We start from the raw sequence: 23,995 nt of genomic DNA, 5'->3' as shown, positions 1-23,995 counted from the left end.
CGTGTCACACCATTTCAAAATATTTACGTTAATGGTCTACAACTATAAAGAAATATAAATAAGAATCCAATATAGACAATATTCGGTTACCCTAACCAAAGGGACCCTAACTACTATACTTACAATGCAACTAGCATTGTAACTCTAACAACATGGTGTACTACATCTTGGAAATTACTCCTTTCAAAATCATTTATCTGTCTGGCTGATATCTCATAAAACAATAATCGGATACAAGGACTTTGTCGGGTGAGCTGTTACATACTTTTAACCACTTAACACAGACTTCTTCTAAATATATATCAAAATATCAAGAAATCAAATTCTTACTTACTCTTGTGGCGATTACTAAACATCCACATGTATATTCAAATAATTATTTGGGCGGATTTTACTACGCCAGACAGAGCCTTTACTACTAAGCGCCAAAAGTTTAAACCTACCAAAATTGAGGCATTACAACTCACCATGAAGGACCTTACCAACTTCACGGTGTCACTCTAGCTAGCCAGTCGATAACATTTCGCCTCATTTTTAACCTTGATGCTCAAACACCGCAGTTTCCCCTCTGCAAGGCCCGGAGCTTCACACATCACTGTTTGCAAATAACAACACTAAATTGTGGAATCCAACAAAAATTCTATTTTCCCATCCATCTGCCCATTCCTTCTTTTCACCAATTATTCCTAACTTCATCTACCCGATCAAGGAATTTTCCCCTATACTCCGCATATATTATATATAAACATATCGCTCAAGACATTACACTTATCATTATATCATATAGTACGTTACTGATTACTCAGACGAGTCGCCTACTTTTAGCATCAAGTGTACACACTTACATGGTATCATTCATTATTCAACATGATCATTAACCTTTCCTATTCACAACCATAGCTTTAGACAAATCAGACACAGACCACCATACAAAAATTATCAACGACCACCATGAGGCAGAGTTCAGAAAGTCACTTGGATTCCTCTATCCTCATCAGCTTAGCTTATCCAAATGCCAGAGCCTCTTTCGTCTTGGTAGCTAAGCATGACAACCATTTATTGGTTAAACTAAAGGTGTTCAAACCTTAAAAACCCAGAATCCCTAATTATATAGAAAGTTACTTTTTCCTTCAATCCATGAGTATAGAAAGGTAAGGAAGCTTACCATTTCCCCAATTTCTCTACTTCCAAGCTTCAATTCATATGACGGTTGTAACATGCAAAGTTTCCTTCAGTTATATCCTCTTCTTCTTCGGTGCGAATGAAGAAGGCGATACTATAAAGAGAGACAAATTGGTAAATAGAATTGAGAAGAATTATGTTTCAACACACATATATATATACTTCATTAGAACCAACCATATATATCTCCACAAACCAATACAACCACTCATTCCTAATCATTCTATCTCCCACTATGGAACCAGCCAGTTCCAAGCTACTAAACCAGAACTAAAATTCAATCATTCCCAACTAGCTACTTAAGTTTCTAAATATCTATGTAGTGCCTACCAATTTATATTTTTATACAATTAAATCCCCGAATCTTCTTTAGATTCGAATCCTTAGGAGGACTGGGTGTGACATAAACAATTTGAGTATTGTATTTGGCAAGATTGAGATAAATGGACTAAAACTTAGGGAAAATTTCATTCAAAGTTGGGACACTCCCCTATCAGTGTCGCGACATAAAGCTTCTATTTCTATAGTCATGATTTTCCCCTGCTAAGGTCACGACATCAAATCCCCTGTCCTCAAGGTTGCACCATTCCTCTACTGAAGTTGTGATGTTACCCTCCTATCCTTAAGGTCACAACTCACCTCGGTTGAAGTCAAGACATCATACTTCTACCCTAAATTTCGCAACATGACTCTTGACTTTTGTAATCTTTACATTTTAATCCCTCATCCATCATTAGATTAGTATGAGAGCTTTCGTAAGCTCACTTCTAACTCAGATTTGGAAGAATAATGTTTTATAATTAAGTTTTAGAACCTAATTGCAACACCCTTAACCCATATCCGTCGTCGGACTAGGGTTAAGAGGCATTACCGAACAATTCACATCATTATACAAACATTTCATATAAATTGATCATGTATCATCATATTAAATTCATTCATAATCACATTGTCCCTTAAATAGGTCTATGAGATCTAAAATATACTTTTAAGAAGGTTCGGGACTAAACTGGTTACACATAAAAATTTCTAAAACTTTAAGAATTTTCTAAGTAGCAGACGTCTCGCGTCCGTGTGAACAGCTGCGTGGATGAATATAAGCCATTTGCAAGGCCAATTCGCCAACCATAAGTGTCAACCCTACACAAGTACATAATATACCATTATTCATCAATCGTGAATATCAATTTTGAACACTTCCACTAATGCATCAATAACTTTAGTAAAGCTTACCACATAACCAAAATCACATTCCAATTATAGGGCCATCTACATATCAAACCTCACATTATAAACAAGTCAAATCTCATGGCTCAATACATTTCAAACATATAGGCACCAATAGCCAAAATCACTTATACACTTAACAAACCAACTAGCCTATACATGCCACATAACAAAAATTTCAAACCTTTTAAGTACCGAAACTATAGTTGGATAGTGTGATGGGATCTCTGACGATTTCCAACCCGAGCGAGCCTTCGGAACACTATAAACATAGAAAAATAACACAAAGTAAGCTATAAAGCTTACTAAGTTGATATGTAAATAATAACCAATCTGTTAACCTGCTTTTACCAATCCTCACAACATGTTCTTAATATAATACAATCAAAATTGCAAATAGTTCCAGTATTTACTCATTTTCAAATCAAGCTGTCTCCTCGACTCATAGTCACTAAATTATTTATATCTTGTGCTATGGAACTCCAAATTAAGATCTGCTTGATTTTCCCGAAACTAAACTCACATATCTTCTTACCATAAATTTTTTAGAATTTTTGGTTTAGCCAATAAGTACAGTTAATTCTCAAAAACGTAGAAATTATTAAAAATAGGACAAAAATGCATACTACACAAGCTAGGAAATAGTTGCCGAATGTAAAAGCTCTCAAATGGCTTTTCTTGCCCTAAAATTCGATTGAAGAGGGAGAAGAAAAGATGATACCTTTACTTTATTTTACTTAATTTATCATTATTAATTAATTTACTTTTATATCCTTTAAAACATTTAAAATTTACACAAATGCCAAGCCATCACATTCCACTATCAACATTAATTGTCTAATTACCATATAAGGAATTCAACTTTAAAGCCCTATAGCTATTTAATACCTTTAGCTATTAGAACTCAAATTTTACGCTTAAGCGATTTAGTCCTTTTTACCGAATTAAATAATTAAACGATAAAATTTCTTTACGAAAATTTCACACAACTCTAATATCATGCTGTAAATATTAAAATAATAAAATAAATTTTATGACCTGGGATTTGTGGTTCCAAAACCATTGTTTCGATTTAGCTAAAACCGGGCCATTACAACTCTCCCCCTTAGAGATTTTCGTCCCGAAAATCTTACCAGCAAATAGATTAAAAATTTGCTTTCACATAATACTTTCAAATTCTCACATAGCTTCGAATTTCATAATTCCTTAATCTTTCGAACTAAGATTCTGATCTGTACTTTACTCTATGACATAACGGATTGTTTCTTAATCTCGGTCGAAAAAATTTTATGCGGAAAGTTTGATTTTTACCGTCGCAGCATTGATACATATAGTACAATATGAACCTTCCCAAGTTAGTTAAAGAAGTCATTGATCTTACCTTTTTTATAATTTCATACAGCCCAAATAATCACAAAACTAACTTCTCTTTATAGTTAAGTCTAGAAGTTCTATTCCCACAGTAATAATTTCATGAACACTCAATCCATTAACTAAAATTCAATACTTTTACGTATCAAGTCTGCATAAGTTTTCTGTCCATGTGAAACGGCTTTCTAGCTGTTACAAATTACTTTCACTTTCTCTTCAATATCTCTGATGAAATTAATCCTGTTAATCTTTTTCTTACAAAGTTTGATCCAGTACAACGGATTTCGGTAACTGCAATCATACAATACCTCATACAATGTCATCTTTATACTCACATGATAACTTAACCAATAGTACTAGTCGTTCTTAGTGGCTTCCAAACTCTAAAACACAGTGACAAATCATACTTTCAAGAACCCGAATCACTTTCTCTGTTTAGCTATTCTTTTAATGATGAATTACGATATTACAATGCAACCTCATACCCAAAACTTACTGTACTTTCTCCCAGAATCACTATATAGACTTCGGATCTCTATTCGAAACAATAAAGACTGGCACCCTGTGCAAACTGACAATCTAAGAAATATATAATTTTTCTAGTCTATCAAGAGAGAAAGCCGTACATATGGAGATAAAATATATAGACTTCCTCAAACATCAACAATAGTTCAGATAACATCTATCTTTTTCGATGATAAGAATAATCCCGATACAAAATTTTATCAAAACTCTATTTCATTACTACTCTGATGTCAACACATGCTATAACAGTCCCGAAGACACTTAATAATCAATTTTAATTGTTGATAACTCAAGCATTTGGTTACAAAGTCAAAAATATCACATTTCATACTCATTTAACCGCATAACTGTCTCAAATCATTATACATATTATTACTCCCGTATGAACAGACTAACTGCCACTGTGAGCCACCTGTAATAATTATTATACAATCTCTGAACTCTTCGGTATAAGCACTCTATCTCGAAACAACAAGTAATCATCGATTCCACATCTAAAATTCTGAATCAGAAGTCGTTGACACATTTTTTAGCTTCACAAATTCACCGAATAAACACTAATTTAGCTTCTAACTCAACTAACAACTATTCATCATTCGATAAGATCAATCACGTAATCATCGCTCGTAAGGCACACAAAGGTTTCCTGCTCAGAATATACATGATTGTAATTGTTTTCCCTGGATGAAAATCAATTAATATCTCTAAACTCTTCCGACATTTCAAGCTATCTTTGATAACCCAAATTTCAGATCTTTCTATAACATCAAATAAGTTACATTATTCACCAGTCAATTTATGTCGCTAACTATTCAGCACAAATACAATGTCAACCATTTCCAATTCACATGTTGAAAAACTCTTTTCATGCAGCTTTAACTGATTCAAATAGAACTGATGGTTCAGTTAACAATGCTCTCAACTACACAATTTACAAACAAAACAACTTTCATTTACAATCACATATCTGATTTAAAACTAATCCAATGGATATAATTCTGTATCATGTCTTCTAGAATATGAATTCTGCATTCAGACTATTCATCTATTTACTTGAGAACGATCAAAATTTATTTTCAAACCCGATGATAAACTCAAACACATATAAATTAATTAACCCTTCAAGTAAGTAATCTCATCAAGCTAAACAACTGAATCGATCCTGGATGTCAAACAATAACTTTTCAAAGAGAACCTTTATTCTTGTTATCAAGATAACTCAGACATACAATTTGTCACAATTTCTTCAGGGTTCTAATCAAAGATCTTTAAAAACTGCATAATTCAAACATAACATTCCGTCTTTGCTCATTGACAGATATCAAGATTTACATGGAAATGATAACCATTATACATATTTGAACTTGATCTTCTATCGTTTATGCTTTTGTCGATGTCAATTCCCTTTCAAGAAAACTAGAAATGATTATATAATGAAGATATCTCAACCATTAATCAACGAAGCATTGAACTATACTGAAGCCACCTCGTACGTATAAATAGTTAATATCTCAATTATCAGTAATGCATTATGAAGCAAAAAGGAAAATCAAATATAGTTCCAAATACAATCAGTGTAGAAACACAATATCTGTAAATCTTAGATCTATACCACTGTACTCCCATAATCAAACCAGAATTTATAATCATAGAAAAAAACCGAGATATCAAAATCTAATATGTAGAACTTTACTAAATTTTAAAAAACACAATCCATATCAGATGAACTTTTTTTTCGATGATATCCCAGAGAAAAAAAATCCAAAAGAAAACATCACTCATAAGCACTGAAATCAACTGTGACAGAAGCAATATAATCTTCATGTATATTCAACAAAACAATAACCAGTAGGAACAAAATACTATCATCACACAGATTCTATCATCAATTTTTCTTTAACAAAAAGAAATGGAATACCAATGAAAGATAGAGCAATCGAACATAACCCAAACAGACCAACAATGCTTTCGTCTATTAGTATATTTAGCTAATGTTCTCATACGATAAGAATTTCCTTTTTTTTTTTACGAATCATACGATAAGAAATTCATTTGAAGATATTCAGCCACATATACCTCTGAAAGTAGACAAACACATAGAGTACCTAGAAGAAATCGTCGTAAACTATTCAACTATAACTGATGTACTCAACTATCTTTACAATTCAAACGTTATTCCACTGTTTATCTCTGACATTACTGATTTCTTATTATCCCAACATTAACATAAATCAATTCAGAAGAGCTTCCAGTCAATATATTCTTTAGATATCATACCTGAATATTTTGTTTCATCGAATTCAACTTCTTCTTTAACAATGGCTTTGCATAATCCGAATGGCCTTCAAAACAATCCACTATCTCTTCTGTACTGTCTTTACTTGCTGACTCATTCTCTTATCTGATCACCATATTAATCCTTCAATTTCGAAACTCTGTAATTCCACACTTGTGAGCATATTCAATCTAAATCTTACAGATTTCATTGTAACACTTTACTAATGAGGGGTGAGGGTCGTAAAGCCTCAAATTTAACTCTCACATATACATGCACATAACATAACATTTATCAATAAAAAATACCATGCACTCTCATTCATACCTTTATGAATTTCAACTCATCATAATCACATTTCCATTCAAATATTTGAGTACCACTTTCTGCACTATTGGAATTAGTTAGGTTGGAAAACACATCTATCTAATTAAAACAATTCTTGTCAGAATCGGGAGATATCACACTATCACAGCTGGCATGTATAGCTAGACTCACATATGCTACGTTAGTCCTATAATCGACTAAATTGTAGCTTTGATACCAATAAATGTAACACCCTTAACTTGTATCTGTCATCGAACTAGGGTTAAGAGGCATTACCGAACAATTCACATCATTATACAAACATTTCATATACATTGATCATGTATCATCATATCACATTCATTCATAATCACATTGTCCCTTAAATAGGTCCACGAGATCTAAAACATGCTTTTAAGATGGTTCGGGACTAAATTGGTTACACATAAAAATTTCTAAAACTTTAAGAATTTTCTAAGTAGCAGACGTCTCACGCTCGTGTGAACAGCCGCGAGAACGAATATAGGCCATTTGCAAGGCCAATTCGCCAACCATAAGTGTCAACCCTACACAAGCACATAATATACCATTATTCATCAATCGTGAATATCAATTTTGAACATTTCCACTAATGCATCAATAACTTTACTAAAGCTTACCACATAACCACAATCACATTCCAATTATAAGGTCATCTACATATCAAACCTTACATTATAAAGAAGCCAAATCTCATGGCTTAATAAATTTCAAACATATAGGCACCAATAGCCAAAATCACTTATACAATTAGCAAACCAACTAGCCTATACATGCCACATAATAAAAATTTCAAACCTTTTAAGTACCGAAACTATAGCTGGATAGTGTGATGGGATATTTGACGATTTCCAACCCGAGCGAGCCTTTGGAACACAATAAACATAGAAAAATAACACAAAGTAAGCTATAAGCTTAGTAAGTTGATATGTAAATACTAAGCAATCTGTTAACCTATTTTTACCAATCCTCACAACATGTTCTCAAGACAATACAATCAAAATTGCACATAGTTTCAGTATTTCCTCATGTTCACATCAAGCTGCCTACTCGAGTCATAGTCACTAAATTATTTATATCTTATACTACGGAACTCCAAATTAAGATCTGCTTGGTTTTCTTGAAACTAGACTCACATATCTTCTTACCATAAAATTTTTTGAATTTTTGGTTTAGTCAATAAGTAGAGTTAATTCTTCAAAGTCGTCCCTATTCTATTGTCTGACAGTTTCGACCCTTCTTCTCTAAAAATTAATTATCTCTTAGTACGGGATTCGGATGATATTCTTATTTCTTTCTATTGAAAATAGACTCATTAGAATTTTAATCATATAAATTCTAACCCGTAATTATTTTTGTACAATTTTTAATGATTTTCCAAAGTCAAAACTATGGATTCCCAAATCATTCTGACCTTATCTCACAAAAATTCAAATATCTCATAATAAGAGATTCTTTGGCTTACACCATTTCTTCTATGTGAAACTAGAATCAATAAGCTTTAATTTCATGTCTTATTCAACCTCTAATGTGATTCCCACAATTTTTAGTGATTTTTCAAATTTATACAACTACTGCTGTCCAAAACTATTTTACTGCAAATTTTACTCTTTCATGATTTCTTTCATACATTTCATAAAATTTCGTTTCCAGTTCCATACATCCTCATAACACATATCATATTTCATCTATGTAATTCACATCGATCAGATTTGATTTCATTCTCAATCATATAATCATTTACATAGCTAACCTTAGCTTTCACAAGTTTAATCAATTTAATTCTTATATAACATTCAATTCATACTTCCATATAGCCAAATGAGCACATTTTGGTATACAACATATTTAAACACTTATCTTTCTCATTTCAAATACATGATACGGTATGAACTCACCAATTCACTTTCATTCAATTCTCACATAGGTTATGTACGTACCTGTCTTGCTTAACTCTATCATACTTCCATTCTCAACTTTCTCTTACTTGTTGATTTCTGTCACGAATACTTTGTTTTCGTTGTACCATCACTTATAACCATGTTTCATCCACTTTTCCCGTTGAACCATTTGGAATACTAAAGGATACTCGGGGATCTCGAACACATAGTACCGTAACAATGCCATATCCCAGATATGGTCTTACATGTAATCTCGTATCAATGCCAATAGCCCAGCCATGGTCTTACACGAAATCACATACCGATGCCAATGTCCCAAACATGGTCTTACACGAAGTCTCATATTGATGCCATATCCCAGATATGGTCTTACACGTAATCTCGGTAACCCTATTGTCATGACATTTGTATCCCATCTATTCCTAAAGTTCAACCGGGACTTTTACTTTGTCGAATCTCCGTCGAACATTTCCAAAGTATTGTAATCACAATTAAATTCAATATTTAAGCATTCACCATAGTGATCTCAATTAAGAATTTAAACATGTATAATTTAATGCTTATTAAATATACGAACTTACCTCATTTGTTGAACCGACGAATTTAGGTCGACTAATTCGATACTTTGATTTTCCCTTGTTTCTAGGTCCAAATCTTGTTTTTTCTCAATCTATATAATAACAAAATTTACTTATTTAATCACTAATTCAATCAATTTAACATAATTTACTCATTAGGGAAATTTTACACTTTTTCCCCTATACTTTCACATTTTTGCAATTTAATCCTTATCACAAAAAATCACAATTTCATGAAATTAAACACAAACCCAAGCTAGCCAAATTTTTATAATTTCCATAACAGCCCACATTTTTAATTTATTCACAATTTTACCACACGATTTATCATTTTTCTCAATTTAGTCCAAAATTGACATTTTTACTCAAAATTACTTTACCAAACATGTAAAACTATCATCAAAATTTCATAATTCATCATCAAACATCAATTAACACATGTATTCAATAATTACAACTATCAAAATCTTTAACAGTTTCGAAATCGGAGGTACGGGCTAGCTAGATTACGAAGCAACAATCTCAAAAACGTAGAAATTATAAAAAAAAAATGGGACAAAAATACATACCACACAAGCTAGGAAATAGTTTCCGAATGTAAAAGCTCTCAAATGGCTTTTCTTGCCCTAAAATCCGGTTGAAAATGAAGAAGAAAAAATGATACCTTTACTTTATGTTACTTAATTTATCATTACTAATTAATTTACTTTTATAACCTTTAAAACATTTAAAATTTACACAAATGCCAAGCCATCACATTCCACTATCAACATTAATGGTCTAATTACCATATAAGGACTTCCACTTTAAATCCCTATAGCTATTTAATAACTTTAGCTATTAGAACTCAACTTTTATGCTTTACGCGATTTAGTCCTTTTTATCGAATTAAATAATTAAACAATAAAATTTCTTTACGAAAATTTCACACAACTCTAATATCATGTTGTAAATATTAAAATAATAATAAAATAAATTTTACGACCTTATATTTATGGTTTCGAAACCATTGTTTCAATTTAGCTAAAACTGGGCTGTTACACTAATGGCTTGCATTGATTTGTTCATAAAACATTGAAATAAAAGCGTAGTTGCTTTGGAAACGAATGTGACATTTCATGTCTCCGATCTGACGATCGGGTCAGTGTGGGGTGTTGCATGACAAGAGATGTCAGGGCATCACGTCCTAGTTATACGCATGATTGAGTAGCTGCCAAGGCATCGTGCCTTAGTTACATGTGTGATTGAGCAACAGTCGAGGCATCGTGCCATAGCAGATGTTGTAATGAGTAAGGGGCCGAATCTTTTCACCACGACAAGCGCATGGCAGTTGCCAAGCATCATGCCCAACCAAGCCCCGATATAACAAACAACTGATTAGGGCCTCGGACCCCTACCAATTGATAATTGTTGATTACCATCGAACATGCTAGAGGCTTTACACTCAAAGCCAGTTGAAAGGCTCATATCACCTAGGGGATTCTCCCCTTGCGTGTGAAGGCTACATAAGATCAACAACCGATACCACCTAGCCGACCAGGCGAGGTGTGCATGACGCATGCAGGTGAAATGTTGTGATCGGGAGAAGCATTAGACCAATGTGCTAGTGTCGGCAGTGGTGAAGGCATGATAGTCGAGATAAGGGAAACAACAACTGGAACACGGGCTTCCTAGGGAAATCGTTTGTGGTGATTGACGATGATTGTGGCTGACAGTGGCGACGGTGACTTTGGTTCTATATTCAAGATTTGGTTTTGGCTGACAAGTTCTTTTTGGGAAAAAATATGTATGTTTGGCTTTCACCCAAAAGACCCAAAGAATGTTTTGAGAAAATTATTTTACTTTTTAATTATCTTATCTTTCCCCTAAGATGAAACTATGAAAACTTTTAGTTGGTCAGAGTCGATTTATTATCTATTTATGATTATGATATGTTAAATATTATAAATAATTAGATGTTGATAAATTGAAAAGTATATTCATGCATATATGATAAAAGCATGTCCTATAGTTAGGAGAAGAATGTTGGTTGTACTTGTTTGCATTTTCAATCATTCATGAAAGAAATAAAAAAAAAGACCTTGCATATTTTTTTAAAATATTAAGTGGAAAAAGGTCCCCAAACAAGACTTACACCTGTGTCGGTGGTTTCTATGTTGGTTCAGTAAGAATACTTCCTTTAAAAAGACAATTAGTCATGCATTTTACTCATTGATATTATCGCACGATAACTCATAAAAAAGTTCATATTTTTTTTTTGGTGTTGAGTTGATTGTTAGACACTTAAGACCATCTAGTTTAAGTACCTTCCTATGAAGACCATCTAGTTTAAGTACCTTCCTATGAAGCTCTACTCAAATTAGAATAATAGTGACTTAAATAAAAACTTTCAAATAATTTAACGACCATTTTGTAACGTTTTAAAATTAATTGACTAAAACGTAAACCTACTAATAGTTTAGTGACTTGGGTGTAATTTACCGTAATTGTTATTTTATTTATAAAAAAATCCAATTTCAGTTTCTGTTGGATCGTCTTCTACGCGAACTCTTCTATCTTCTTTATCACGTTTTGGCTGGCAACTTAGACTTACAGGCAGAAAAAGAAAGAGAGATAGAAAAAACCTTTTTTTCTTTTAGAAAATTCCATTGTTTGTTATTAGTTTCCTACTATTTAATTCTGAAAATTCAGAGCTAATCGAAACCCTAAAAAAGATATAATGAGTGGCAACGAATTTCGATTCTTCTTGTCTTGCGATATCAACCTTCCCGTTACCTTTCGCGTCGACAGATTGGAGGGGACTTTGCCTTCCCCAAATTCTCCTAATTCAGGTTTGAGTCCAAATTCAGTTACTATTGCGGATTTCAATCTTCTTTTTTCTTAACTTGTCACTTCGTAAGCCATCTTTGCCACCCAATTATACTAGCAGTTTTGATGATAATTTCACTACTACAGTTAGTATAAGAAGTTTGGAAGTTTTACGCTGCAGCGTAGTGAAATTCTAGTTTTCTTTCACCTTCAATTTGAAAATCTGAAAGAACTGGAACTAGTTTTTTAAAGATCGGTATGATTGTTTATCCTCGGTTTCGATTGCTTTTCAGGGACCGATTCCACTACAGAGGAGAGGAAAGGTGAACTCTATGTGGAGTGTGCATTGTACATTGACGGTGCTCCGTTTGGTCTTCCAACAAAAACAAGGTTTTTATGAACCTTTCCTTTAATCAACTAATTAAAAGATTTATTTACTCGTGTGCGAAGTTTTCAATGTGTTTCCCCTCTCAAATAATTTGCCAGTGATAGGGAATTGATAAATTGTTCTGATACCAGGTTGGAGTCTGCAGGACCGTTGTATTGTTGGAATGAACTAATAACATTGAGTACTAAATATCGAGACTTGACTGCACACTCACAACTTGCTTTGACAGTGAGTAGAAAAAAATTGTTCTTGCATTCTCATTGCATAGTTGTGTTCAAGTTGAATTCTGTTTTTGTGGGTTGGTAATGAGTTTGTAAATGAGTGTGAATGAAACGAGTCAAAGAATGTTATCTTCATGGCATGTACTGTATCAACTTCCTCCTTATTTGGTTCTTTCTAGGCATGTTTGGCAAACCTTAGTTGTGTCTCTTTTAGTTTAAAATATCTTTGATGGTATCTCTCTTAGCAAGAATGTCATTGATGTTATGGTTTTCTTTTTCTTTATGAGACTTCAAAAACTGTATCTAGTCACGTATTTTATCAAAGGCTTTAAATTATTGATCACCAATATATCTTGGTCTAAAGACAGCCATAAAAAAGCTAGCTTCTACAAATGAATTATTTGCTCTGGAGATTGAACTGCAATGCCCCTTAGATGTTACATGGACATTTACTACACTACATTTAGATTTTCTTTGGTAATTTTCATACAGATGGTAGATAGAGATTGCCTAACTTTAACTGTTTTAGCAGTGGTCAAGATTTAAACTTGTAAATTATATTATTGCTTGCATGGAGATTTTAGCCTCTATTATGTGAATTTCTTAAGACAATGTTATTATGCTTTATAGCGCCTTTCCTTTCCCTCTATCTTTTAATAAGAATATAACTACATTACCTGGTTTGGCCTTTTACTTATTGCCATTCTCCTGGAATGTTAAGGTCTGGGATCTGTCATGCGGAAAAGATGATGGGCTAATTGGTGGCGCTACGATTCTTCTATTCAACAACAAAATGCAACTCAAAACAGGGAAACAGAAGCTTAGACTCTGGTTAGGGAAACAAGCAGATGGATCGTTTCCAACAAGTACTCCTGGAAAGGTTCTGGTTGCTGGTGCATAATGTTTCTGGTTTGGCATTTGGTTATATAGCTACAATTTTTAATGTATATGGTAATATATCCCACTATAGGTCCCCAGGCAAGAGCGTGGAGAATTGGAGCGTCTAGAAAAGCTTGCAAATAAGTATGAAAGGGGACAGATTCAACCTGTTGATTGGCTAGATCGACTCACATTCAAGGCTATGGAAAAAATCAAGGATAGGGAAAGCTTGAAAAATGGAAGTTCCCATTTATACTTAGTTGTTGACTTCTGTAGTTTTGAACATCGAGTTGTTTTTCAGGTACGATCCTGATCCATGATCATCATATAATTTGCTTGCTAGTGGCTTTTTGTTTAATCTTAACATTTGCTGCAATATGATTTATTTCATTTATTTATTATTGTTTTATTTTATTTTTTATTTTTTTTGGGGGGGGGGTTTAAATTGCTAAAACCCATTCTGTAGTTCAGGGCGGAATAAATCAATATGCCCCTTATGGTTTAAGAAGTGACAGGTTTTTTAACATTAATTTTGAAGCTTTTCCCTTTTTTTGGTCTTTTTTCTTTATGGAATTTTATTTTTGTTTAAATTTCTATTCCTTCTCTCTCTAATAGTATGTCATTTTACTTTAACAGACTTGATTTGAAATTTAATGGAAAAATCACATGTTGGTAAACATGATGGGTTCACTTAGCTTGAACCACATGGCTCTTCTTTTTTCTTAATTTTCTTTTTTCTTTCTCATACTAATCATATATTGTTTAATCTTGTTATTACAATTAACCATTAAATGATTTAGTATTAGTTCAAGCTAAAATTTGACATGTAACAATTTTTCCTTACTTATTCAGGTAAGTCTCAACATATCATGGTATCCCTGGCCATTTCTATAATATATTTCAATGAATACTTTAAGGGTTTGTTTAACTAGAACTTAAAAGGAATAGTTATGATATCAAATTTAGTATAAGTGGCAGATGTAAATACGATTTTCTTGATTATTTTCAAATTCATTAATTTGTTGGTTCTCTATTTAGTAGTGAGTTTGGAATACCTTAGATTCATCTTCTGATACCCTTTCAAATGTGTAGGCATATTGAACCTTAACCAATTAGTGCATATTATGTGCGTTTTATTTGGACAATTTATTCATATTGCAAACTAAATCCAAACCCACTATCTGTAATTCATCTATTCAAACATAATATACAAGAAACTGCATTAACCCCTTTTTTTTGGGTGAATTTATGGTTTGCATTCAGAATAGTCCCACCTTTGTTTTGTTGTGCAGGAATCAGGGGCCAATTTCTTATTACCATCTCCAATAGCTTCATCAAATGAACTGGTCACTGTGTGGGACCCTGAAGTGGGAAAGATAAACCCTTCTGAGCACAAGCAATTGAAGCTTGCAAGGAGTTTAACTCGTGGTATTATTGACAGGGACCTCAAGCCTAGCTCTAATGAACGAAAGTAAGTTTGAAAACAACTTAAAGCTTCTCCTACCCTCTGCATTTGTCAGTCAGCGTGGTTTTTTCTTTCTAACATGCATACTCTGGTTGAGGTAGATTGCTACATCAAATCATCTGACTCTGCATGGAAGTTTATAGTTCTGTACCAAGTGTTTGCTGAAATTTGGTTGTGGATTGACACTCCTTGGAGATTCTCATGGATGGTTCTGTTATTCCTACAATATGTACTTTTCTGAGTCTTTCTTTGATATTGTGTATTTGTCTTTAATTGTAAGGTCAATACAAAGAATTTTGAAATATCCTCCTACAAGGGCCTTGAGTGGAGATGAGAGGCAGCTTCTTTGGAAATTTCGCTTCTCATTGATGTCTGAGAAGAGGGCCCTCACAAAATTTCTTCGATGTGTTGAATGGAGTGATGTTCAGGTTTGCATTTCTTTTTTGTTCTTGCTTTTCTTGTGAATTCCAGCATCTGGTCTCTTGCATGAATACTGCTCCTTGATTATTCTTGCATCTCTTCTGCCTTAAACTTCTCTCTTTTGTTCCCCATCAATTTCTTCTAATTCATCATGGCTGCATCTTCTGATTCTATCATGTTATTTTATCCAATACTAGAGCATAAATGGTGTGCCATAGAGTCTACCTTGAATATGTTCATATTATAAGAATTCTGTTTTTGATCTGTTTTATCACTTTTAAACCATCTAGTTCTGTGAAATTATAGAAAGATGTTAGCTAAGGACTGAAGAAGAAAGAAACTCGTTCTGTGTGATATGATATTCATAAAAGGGTCTGTTTCTGTAATTGGTAGGCATTAATGCACATTAGCTCAGATTTGCTGGTCTGAACTGGTAACCTTTTGTGCCTTTGCTGCTTTTCTCCACCTACTGTTTTTTCTTTTGATATCGTTTCGGAAAAAAGAAGAAGATAGAAACTGTTCTAATTAAACTAAAATGTTTATGTATGAAGAGAGTGGTCCCTATGTCTGCAGGAAGCAAAGCAGGCAATTGAGCTTATGGGCAAGTGGGAAATGATTGATGTCTGTGATGCATTGGAGCTTCTATCTCCACTTTTTGAGAGTGAAGAGGTAGGTCTAAGTAAGGTTTGCCTGATACTTTGTAGGCATACCTTTTGGAACCTCTGTAATAATCAGAAACCGTGTAAGATTCCCTTAGATCTTAGGTTGCTTTTTTAACCTGTTATTATAATTAAATGTCTTAAATTACTCTTGATATGTATCACACTTGAGTTGGTTTCTCGCCAACTTAGGCCCTGTTTGATAAAGTGTTGAAAAAATTTAATCAACTGAAAATTAATATTTTCAGCAATTTAATTTTTTAAACACGTTTAATAACTTACAATAAAACTACGGATAGAATTTTTTCTACAAGTGTAGAAAATGATAAGTAGACGGGACCTACTTATCACTTAATAGAGAATAAATTCAATGGTTATTTTATTTTACTTCATTTAAGATTATATTATCCTTTATCAAACAATCTAATTATATTTAATATTTAATTTTAAATAAAATTTCAAACATATTTTATAACTTAAATTCAACAATTAAATTTTCAGTACTTATTTTTTCAACACTTAATTTTTCAGTTTATCAAACATAGCCTTAGTTTCCTTTTAAATATTTGAAGTGAGTTTGACCTTTTTTCCGTGATGTATCCTTTCTCCTATATGCTTGGTCTTTATACATTATAAAGCTGCTGCTCTCTTACTAATTTTGTCCCCTCTTATTGTTTCAATGTGATTTCCTGCAAGCTTTCTTAATTATTAAAGTATGTCATTTTATAGATTTAAAGTTAGGGGGCAAAATGATATCTGCACAATGTATCTACTTGTACCAAAATCTTTTAATTCATACTTGGCTGATCTGGAAAGAGTCTAGCTGAAGTATCCTTGTATCATTTTGTCCAAAAGTGTAGGTTGAATTGGATACTCTATAATATCTTATTCTATCATCCTAATAGCATTTTTTCTACAGTGTAGATTGAATTTGATAATCTATAACATCTCAGTCCTGCTATAATGACTGACTGTTGATCCTCTTAACAGGTTCGTGCATATGCTGTTAGTGTTCTTGAAAGGGCTGATGATGAAGAACTTCAATGTTACTTGCTTCAACTAGTTCAGGCACTTCGATTTGAACGAACTGATAAATCTCGCCTTTCTCAGTTCCTTGTGCAACGTTGTATGTTCCTTTATGCTTGTGTGAATGTCATGTTTGTGTTCAAATACAGCTATTGACACTTATTTTTAATTGCTACTTTTTCTTCTCCTTTAAACAGAATATATACTACGTCTTCTTTCTCTCAATAAATGTTTTCGGCAGAACTTTCTTTTCTCTCATACTCTTCGGCCAAATGCTCTCATTCTCTCAAACCTTCTTTTGCTCTCCTTTCATTCTGTAACTCTATACTTTCTTTCCAAAGGAAAAATCTTCCTTTGTTTTTTCCTTCTCTTATTGATAAGGAATTTGGGATAAAAGATTGGAGATAAACATTTTGAATTTCCCCCCTCTTGCTGAATATTTTTTGTTAGAGTGATTCATAAAAATTATTCTATAATATTTCTCCACTCTTGAGAGTAAAAGATCCATTTACCATTTACTTAATTAGATTAAAATTATCTGTTGAAAGTAATTAAATTGGATTTTAACTTGTTATCAAAAAATTCACCTTCAATAATACTCTTAATCAGTTAATAATAGCATCTGAAAGTATTCTTGAACTTTTACAGCTTTACGTAATATTGAATTGGCTAGTTTTCTACGGTGGTTTGTTGCTGTGGAACTTCATGATCCTGCCTATGCAAAACGGTTTTATTCTACCTACGAGTTCCTAGAAGAAAATATGATTAAGGTATGAGCTCCAATTTTCTATTATTGCTATTGCCATTTAATATTCTGTTTAGGAATAGAAATAGTTTATACAATCATGATAAATAGTTGGTTTCTAATTTGCATATTGAAAAATGCAAGTTACAATAACATTGTTACCATCATTAGTTCTACCTTATAACATGCAACACTGATGAGCTTGAGTTCTCTTTCAGCGATTTCTAATCACTCATGTTGTTACAGCTGACAGCTGGTGTAAATGGAGAAGAGGATGGATTTAAGATGTGGCAGAGCTTGGTTCGTCAGACAGAACTGACAGCCCAGTTGTGTTCTATAATGAGAGACGTGAGAAATGTGCGTGGCAATACTCAAAAGAAGATTGAAAAGCTTAGACAGCTCCTTTCTGGTCTTCTTAGTGAACTTACTTATTTTGATGAGGTATTTCTTCGACATGAGTTTCCATACTAAATAACCTTCTAAGGGTGTCTGCTTAGTTTTACAAAGTTACCTTACTTATATTTCAATCTTGTTTTCAGCCAATTCGTTCACCCTTGGCTCCTAGTGTCCTTATCACTGGAATTGTACCTTCGGAGTCGTCAATATTCAAAAGTGCATTACATCCTTTGCGACTAACTTTCCGAACAGCCAATGGTGGACAAAGTAAGGTCATATTTAAAAAGGGTGATGATATTCGGCAAGATCAATTGGTAATTGATAAAAAATTCTAGTAGAAAGCTCAGAAAAGGTGGAGAAAATCCTTCATGTGGTTAATGTAACTCATGTGGTTCCTGTAGGTTGTCCAAATGGTGTCACTTATGGATAGATTACTAAAGTTAGAAAATCTTGATCTTCACTTAACTCCATATAAGGTGCTGGCAACTGGACAAGATGAGGGCATGCTCGAATTCATACCATCCCGTTCTTTGGCACAGGTATATACTCTAGAAAAGATGCTTCTCCAATGAGGGAAGTGCAGACACAGAATCATTAAATCCTTTTGTTTTCTACAAGTTTAGCTGCAAAGCTTTGTTTTTGTTTTCTATACATGCATGCTCTATAGATTTTCCGTAGGCCTAGTGTCATGGTTGAGACAAAATGCAAGGTATTGTTTGCTTCAACCAATTGGGCCCTATAGTTCTGTCTGCAAAGCTCACAGATTCAAATGGTGCGAATGCTTAAATACGCAATTCTAACTCTAGTACAGTCATTGTGGAGTTTCAAGCTCCCTTTTAGGACCCTGACACACAGACTTTGTGAATTATAATACTCTCTCTTGAGTTTATCATAGTGTTCATAATGGTTCTGATCTTGCTAAGGACTTTTTGAATGTATTTCTTTCCTTGTGCAGATTCTTTCAGATCATCGTAGCATTATAAGCTATCTACAGAAATTTCATCCTGATGAACACGGACCGTTTGGGATTACAGCCACTTGTCTTGAAACCTTCATAAAAAGTTGTGCTGGCTACTCTGTTATCACATATATTCTTGGAATTGGAGACAGGTGATCTTTTATTCATCTATATATTCATATAGTTCCTATGCACATTGCTTTTTTCTTTTTGGCAAATTGTTCCAGATTGGCATCTAATATTAGCCATAGATTTTCCCCATATAGTTTGCAATTTCTGAAGACAAATTTTTATGGGTTGCAGACATCTTGACAACCTTCTGCTTAGGGATGATGGACGCCTTTTCCATGTTGATTTTGGTTTTATTCTTGGCCGAGATCCTAAGCCATTTCCACCACCAATGAAACTTTGCAAAGAAATGGTTGAAGCTATGGGTGGAGCAGAGAGGTAATTTTCTTCCTCCTTCTCCTCCCCCTCCCCCTTTCTTTCCATCTCTTTCTGGTTAAGTATTAGATTATGCATGCCCATATTTGTTCATGACCAAGGAAATTTAATTTCTTTGCCAAGACATTAAGGGGTGCATAAATGGCTTTTCATTTTGCAGCCAATATTATACAAGGTTCAAATCCTATTGTTGTGAAGCATACAACATTCTCCGTAAATCCAGTAACCTTATATTAAATCTTTTCCATCTCATGGCCGGTTCCAACATTCCTGACATAGCATCTGATCCTGAAAAAGGCATCCTCAAGGTGGGTTCTTTCTGTTCTGAATCCAATGATCATTCTGGGACCTGCACTTTTTTTTTTTTAAACCCATTTTGAACTGTTCTCTTTTGGTATAGCTCCAAGAGAAGTTCCGGTTGGACTTGGATGATGAGGCCTGCATACATTTCTTCCAGGATCTTATCAATGAGAGTGTTAGTGCCTTGTTTCCTCAAATGGTTGAGACTATTCATCGGTGGGCTCAATACTGGCGCTGATCTCAAAATCAAGTTCAGGATGTTGAATACCTGTTTTAAATACGTAGGGGTATATTTAGCTTGCCTCCTCTGCTCTCACCCCCACTTGGACTAACCCTTCAATATTTTGAGGTTGTGCCCAGTTAGTTCGTTGAGGTTTGAGGCAAAAAAGATCTCACAGTGGATGAAACTGACTGGGCTATCAACCAATGATAAAATCTGACAGGTTTATGCCAGCTGGTGTGCTCTCTGCGACGGTCACTGAGGAGGTAAACCCGATCTGGTATTGTGAATGATTGCAAACATACTCCTTTATGCTTGGGTTGTATGCTCTGATATAACTTAGAACTGTGTCCATGAACTGGATAGTTTCAACCAATGCGATGTATGATTTTTTTTTTTTTTGGTAGAATAAACAAAGGATTATATAGAAGTGTTCATAAGTAAATTGCCAATAGTGTTTTCTTCTTTTAGGACCATTTCAATCTCCATAGGGGATCATCAAACATGTGCAATTCTTCATCATTCAAGAGAGCCAGTTTTGCTGAAGCATCTGCAATCCTATTATTCTCTCTAGGAACATATCTCAAAGTCCACTTTTCTTCATTAGCTAGTATTTGTTGAATCCTCTTGATTAGGGTAGAGCTTGATCCTTCAAGTTTGCTGTTACTAATAGCTACAACAATCTTGAGATTGTCAAATTGGATGGTGACCTCATCGTATCCTTGTTTGCGATGTATGATTTTCATGCCTTGGATTTGTGCACAGGGGGTCCTAATTTTGGTAAAGATGTGGACACATACTTTTTCCCACACCCAGAGCGTCTTATATTTATTTAAACTCAGGTTATGACTTTGTTGTGAATTTGAATCTTTAGAAAGTGTAAAGCTGAGAAATGGAAATAAAATCTTAATTTTAGTGATTTGAATATTTCATATTATGCGTTTAATAAATAAATAAAACACCTGAATGGAAGTAGTAAAATCATTCAACACATTTTTCATGGAAATAAAATCTAAACATTGTTTCTTTCGAAAAATTATAAAAATCAAAGCAAACGACTGAAAAAATAATAAAATTATAAATTTACGCAACTTTTCACAGTATTCTTAAAATCAACATGCAAAAATCTTCTATATGAAAAATTGTATGAAACTTTTACAACTTTGATGACATCATAAGGAAATGAAAATGTTTAAAACAATATATAATTTTCGTTCAAAAACGTTGATACAAATATTCAAGAAAATATATACCTTTGAAGTACGGATGATTAAAAAACAAACAAACTAAGTTTTTTACACTTATTTACAAATTGGGTAAATTGCTCTTTTAGTCATTATTTTTAATTTTTAATTTATTTTATGCCTTTTGTTTAATTTTCTTTCTTTATAATTTTATATGCTAAATATAATATCCTTTTATTTTAAGATTTTACTTAATTGAGTTAACTTTTATTATTATCATATTAAAATTAATAAATATTAAATTGTTAAGTTTCAAATATAATTTTTTTAAAAGACACATATTAATAGCATTTATCAAATTAAATTTATACTTTTCAAATAAAAATAAGAGTTATTAACATTCATTGATTTAAGTTAGTAAAAATAAATGTAAAATTACAAAAATCAAATATCAACAATTTTACCTGTAAGAAATTATTGATAATATAATTTAAATTATAACGTATTAACATTAATAACAAAACCATGATAATTTTTGTATTATTTTAAAATTAAATAACATCAATATAGTTGATTCTAAAATAGTTAAATATTTTTAAAACATTTTGTAATTACATTACCTTTTCCAATTTATTAATGATTTTTTGAAAAATTCATTAAAAATTTCAAATAAAACTAATGTTATAAAAATATTATAAATTTAATATACACAAACAATCATGCATAGAACGAAAATAAAACTAATAAAAAACTATACAAGTGAATTTAATATTATATATCATCACATGTACTTATAATTTAAAAAAAAGATAAATGGTAGCTTCATTTGCAATATATAGAATAATTATCCATATACAAACTATTATAATTTTCATAATGTTTTGTATAATTACATTACATAAATTATTATATAATTTTTTAACATTTGTAATGTTTTTATATTATTTTATTACACAAATTATTACAAAAAGCTTGTAATTATACAAATTATTAGAAACTTTAAACTCTAAACTCAATTACTCTAAACTTTGAAGGTTTAAGGAATTGCTCAATAGATTAAATTGAGACACCAACTTCACAACACAACTCTATTACCAAGTGAGGAAAATATATTCCTATCCTTGGCTCACTAACGCACTTGCGCATAAACTTGTTGATCCATGTGTTAGAGTATGCCCAAAGACCAATTATGAGATGGTTGTAATTACATACTCGTTTTACCTTGTTTATTAATATAAGACAATGTCATTGTTATTTCAGTTTCTTTTTCTATGTATATAAATAAATTGATCAATAATAAAATCCTAAAAATAATATGATTATTCTTAAAAGGCCCTTAGTCAAGTATTATTGTGGTATTGGACAATAATAATGTATTGAGACTAATGTGTAGTTGATTGATGACAAAGTGTTGTCATTGACATAGGGATGTTAAAAATTAATACATGAGTATGTGTTAGAGAACAACATACTGGACTTTCCTACCATGACTATGTTTCTTGGATTATTATGCAATAGTCATAAACATTACTCATAGTGATAACTATGTATATGATCCTCAGACTTGAGATCATCATTGTCCCAACATTGTGAGTTGTATATTTTGATATAGTCAAACGTCTACCGTAATAGGTTGAACTATAAAGACTAATGTTGATATGAGATATCACACTTATTTTTTTAACATAGTCTACTCAGATTATCAAGAAATATGATATTGAACTATACAAGGGTGACTACACCATGACTTGTATCCAATCTAGATATAAAAGATAGAAGGATATAATACATGAAAAGTTTATCAAAGAAAAGTTATGTCGAATCACAACTTCTTGTAACTTGGGTAGCAATGATGCATTGTTAGACGCCACTTATTGCTTGTAACATTAGAAATGTTCGAGTATTACTACCAATGTTACAAGAACCTACAGGGTCACACTCTATGGTTAAAGCAAACAGACTTCATGCCAATAGAATGGGTGTATACCCTCCTACATACGATTATGATGTATTCTTATCCTTGGTGGATAAATATCGCTTGGTGGACAGAATAGCTTGGCGGACAGTATTGCCTGACGAATAGTAGTGTCTGGTGGACAAAATAGCTTGGCGAATAGGATTGCCTAGCGGATACGATTCGCAGTATATTTCCAAAGTTAATATTTATGGAAGTTAATGTTCTTTTGGAAAGAATATAATTTCAATATCTTTGATGATTTTATCTGAAAGTAAAAAGGGCATTATTTCATTTTTATTAATATACATGGTATTAATAAAAGGAATGCAATGCTGGATCATGTAGAAAAGGGTTAAGAAAATCAAACTAGGTCTAACATCCAAAAGTTTGTATTCTCTCTGAAAAGTTCAAAGAGTTTTGTTGTTTGTGCTTAACTGGGTGGACTATGTAGAGCCTAAGACATTTTATTGCGTCTAGGATTGACATCGCGTAAAGGAATCCAACCAATAGCCTTACTCACC

The 23,995-nt window shown here is 32.7% G+C and overlaps 1 protein-coding gene across 2 annotated transcripts; it reads left to right on the top strand.

Moving 5' to 3' along the window:
• Positions 1 to 11,938: 11,938 nt before the first annotated feature.
• On the top strand, positions 11,939 to 21,252 carry LOC105785783 (phosphatidylinositol 3-kinase, root isoform). 2 transcript variants are annotated; one of them, XR_008197936.1, is made up of 18 exons: positions 11,939 to 12,235; positions 12,506 to 12,602; positions 12,732 to 12,828; positions 13,543 to 13,701; positions 13,792 to 14,001; positions 14,993 to 15,171; positions 15,446 to 15,593; positions 16,159 to 16,254; positions 17,235 to 17,370; positions 17,919 to 18,040; positions 18,262 to 18,456; positions 18,555 to 18,725; positions 18,813 to 18,950; positions 19,367 to 19,521; positions 19,673 to 19,816; positions 19,974 to 20,121; positions 20,214 to 20,599; positions 20,805 to 21,252. XR_008197936.1 is itself a non-coding variant. In XM_012611940.2 (17 exons), exons 1-17 carry the CDS (start codon positions 12,124 to 12,126, stop codon positions 20,349 to 20,351), a joined length of 2,445 nt encoding a protein of 814 aa, XP_012467394.1. In that variant the 5' UTR covers positions 11,939 to 12,123; the 3' UTR covers positions 20,352 to 20,803. The 2 variants fall into 2 exon arrangements, 1 of the variants encoding a protein (XP_012467394.1); XM_012611940.2 differs by lacking the exon at positions 20,805 to 21,252 and having other exon boundaries at positions 20,214 to 20,803.
• The last annotated feature ends 2,743 nt before the right edge of the window (positions 21,253 to 23,995 follow it).

This window comes from Gossypium raimondii, chromosome 1 (genome assembly GCF_025698545.1).
Source record: "Gossypium raimondii isolate GPD5lz chromosome 1, ASM2569854v1, whole genome shotgun sequence".
Classification (NCBI taxonomy): Eukaryota; Viridiplantae; Streptophyta; class Magnoliopsida; order Malvales; family Malvaceae; genus Gossypium; species Gossypium raimondii.
Note: the sequence above shows the minus strand (reverse complement) of the source record. Positions and strands in the feature narration are given on the sequence as shown.

Bases quoted from the DNA above. Each gene is read 5' to 3' on its own strand.
- LOC105785783 (XM_012611940.2), top strand. From the start codon at position 12,124: ATGAGTGGCAACGAATTTCGATTCTTCTTGTCTTGCGATATCAACCTT. The intron at 12,236-12,505 runs GTTTGAGTCCAA...ATTGCTTTTCAG, and splicing joins CCCAAATTCTCCTAATTCAG to GGACCGATTCCACTACAGAG. The intron at 19,817-19,973 runs GTAATTTTCTTC...TTCATTTTGCAG, and splicing joins GCTATGGGTGGAGCAGAGAG to CCAATATTATACAAGGTTCA.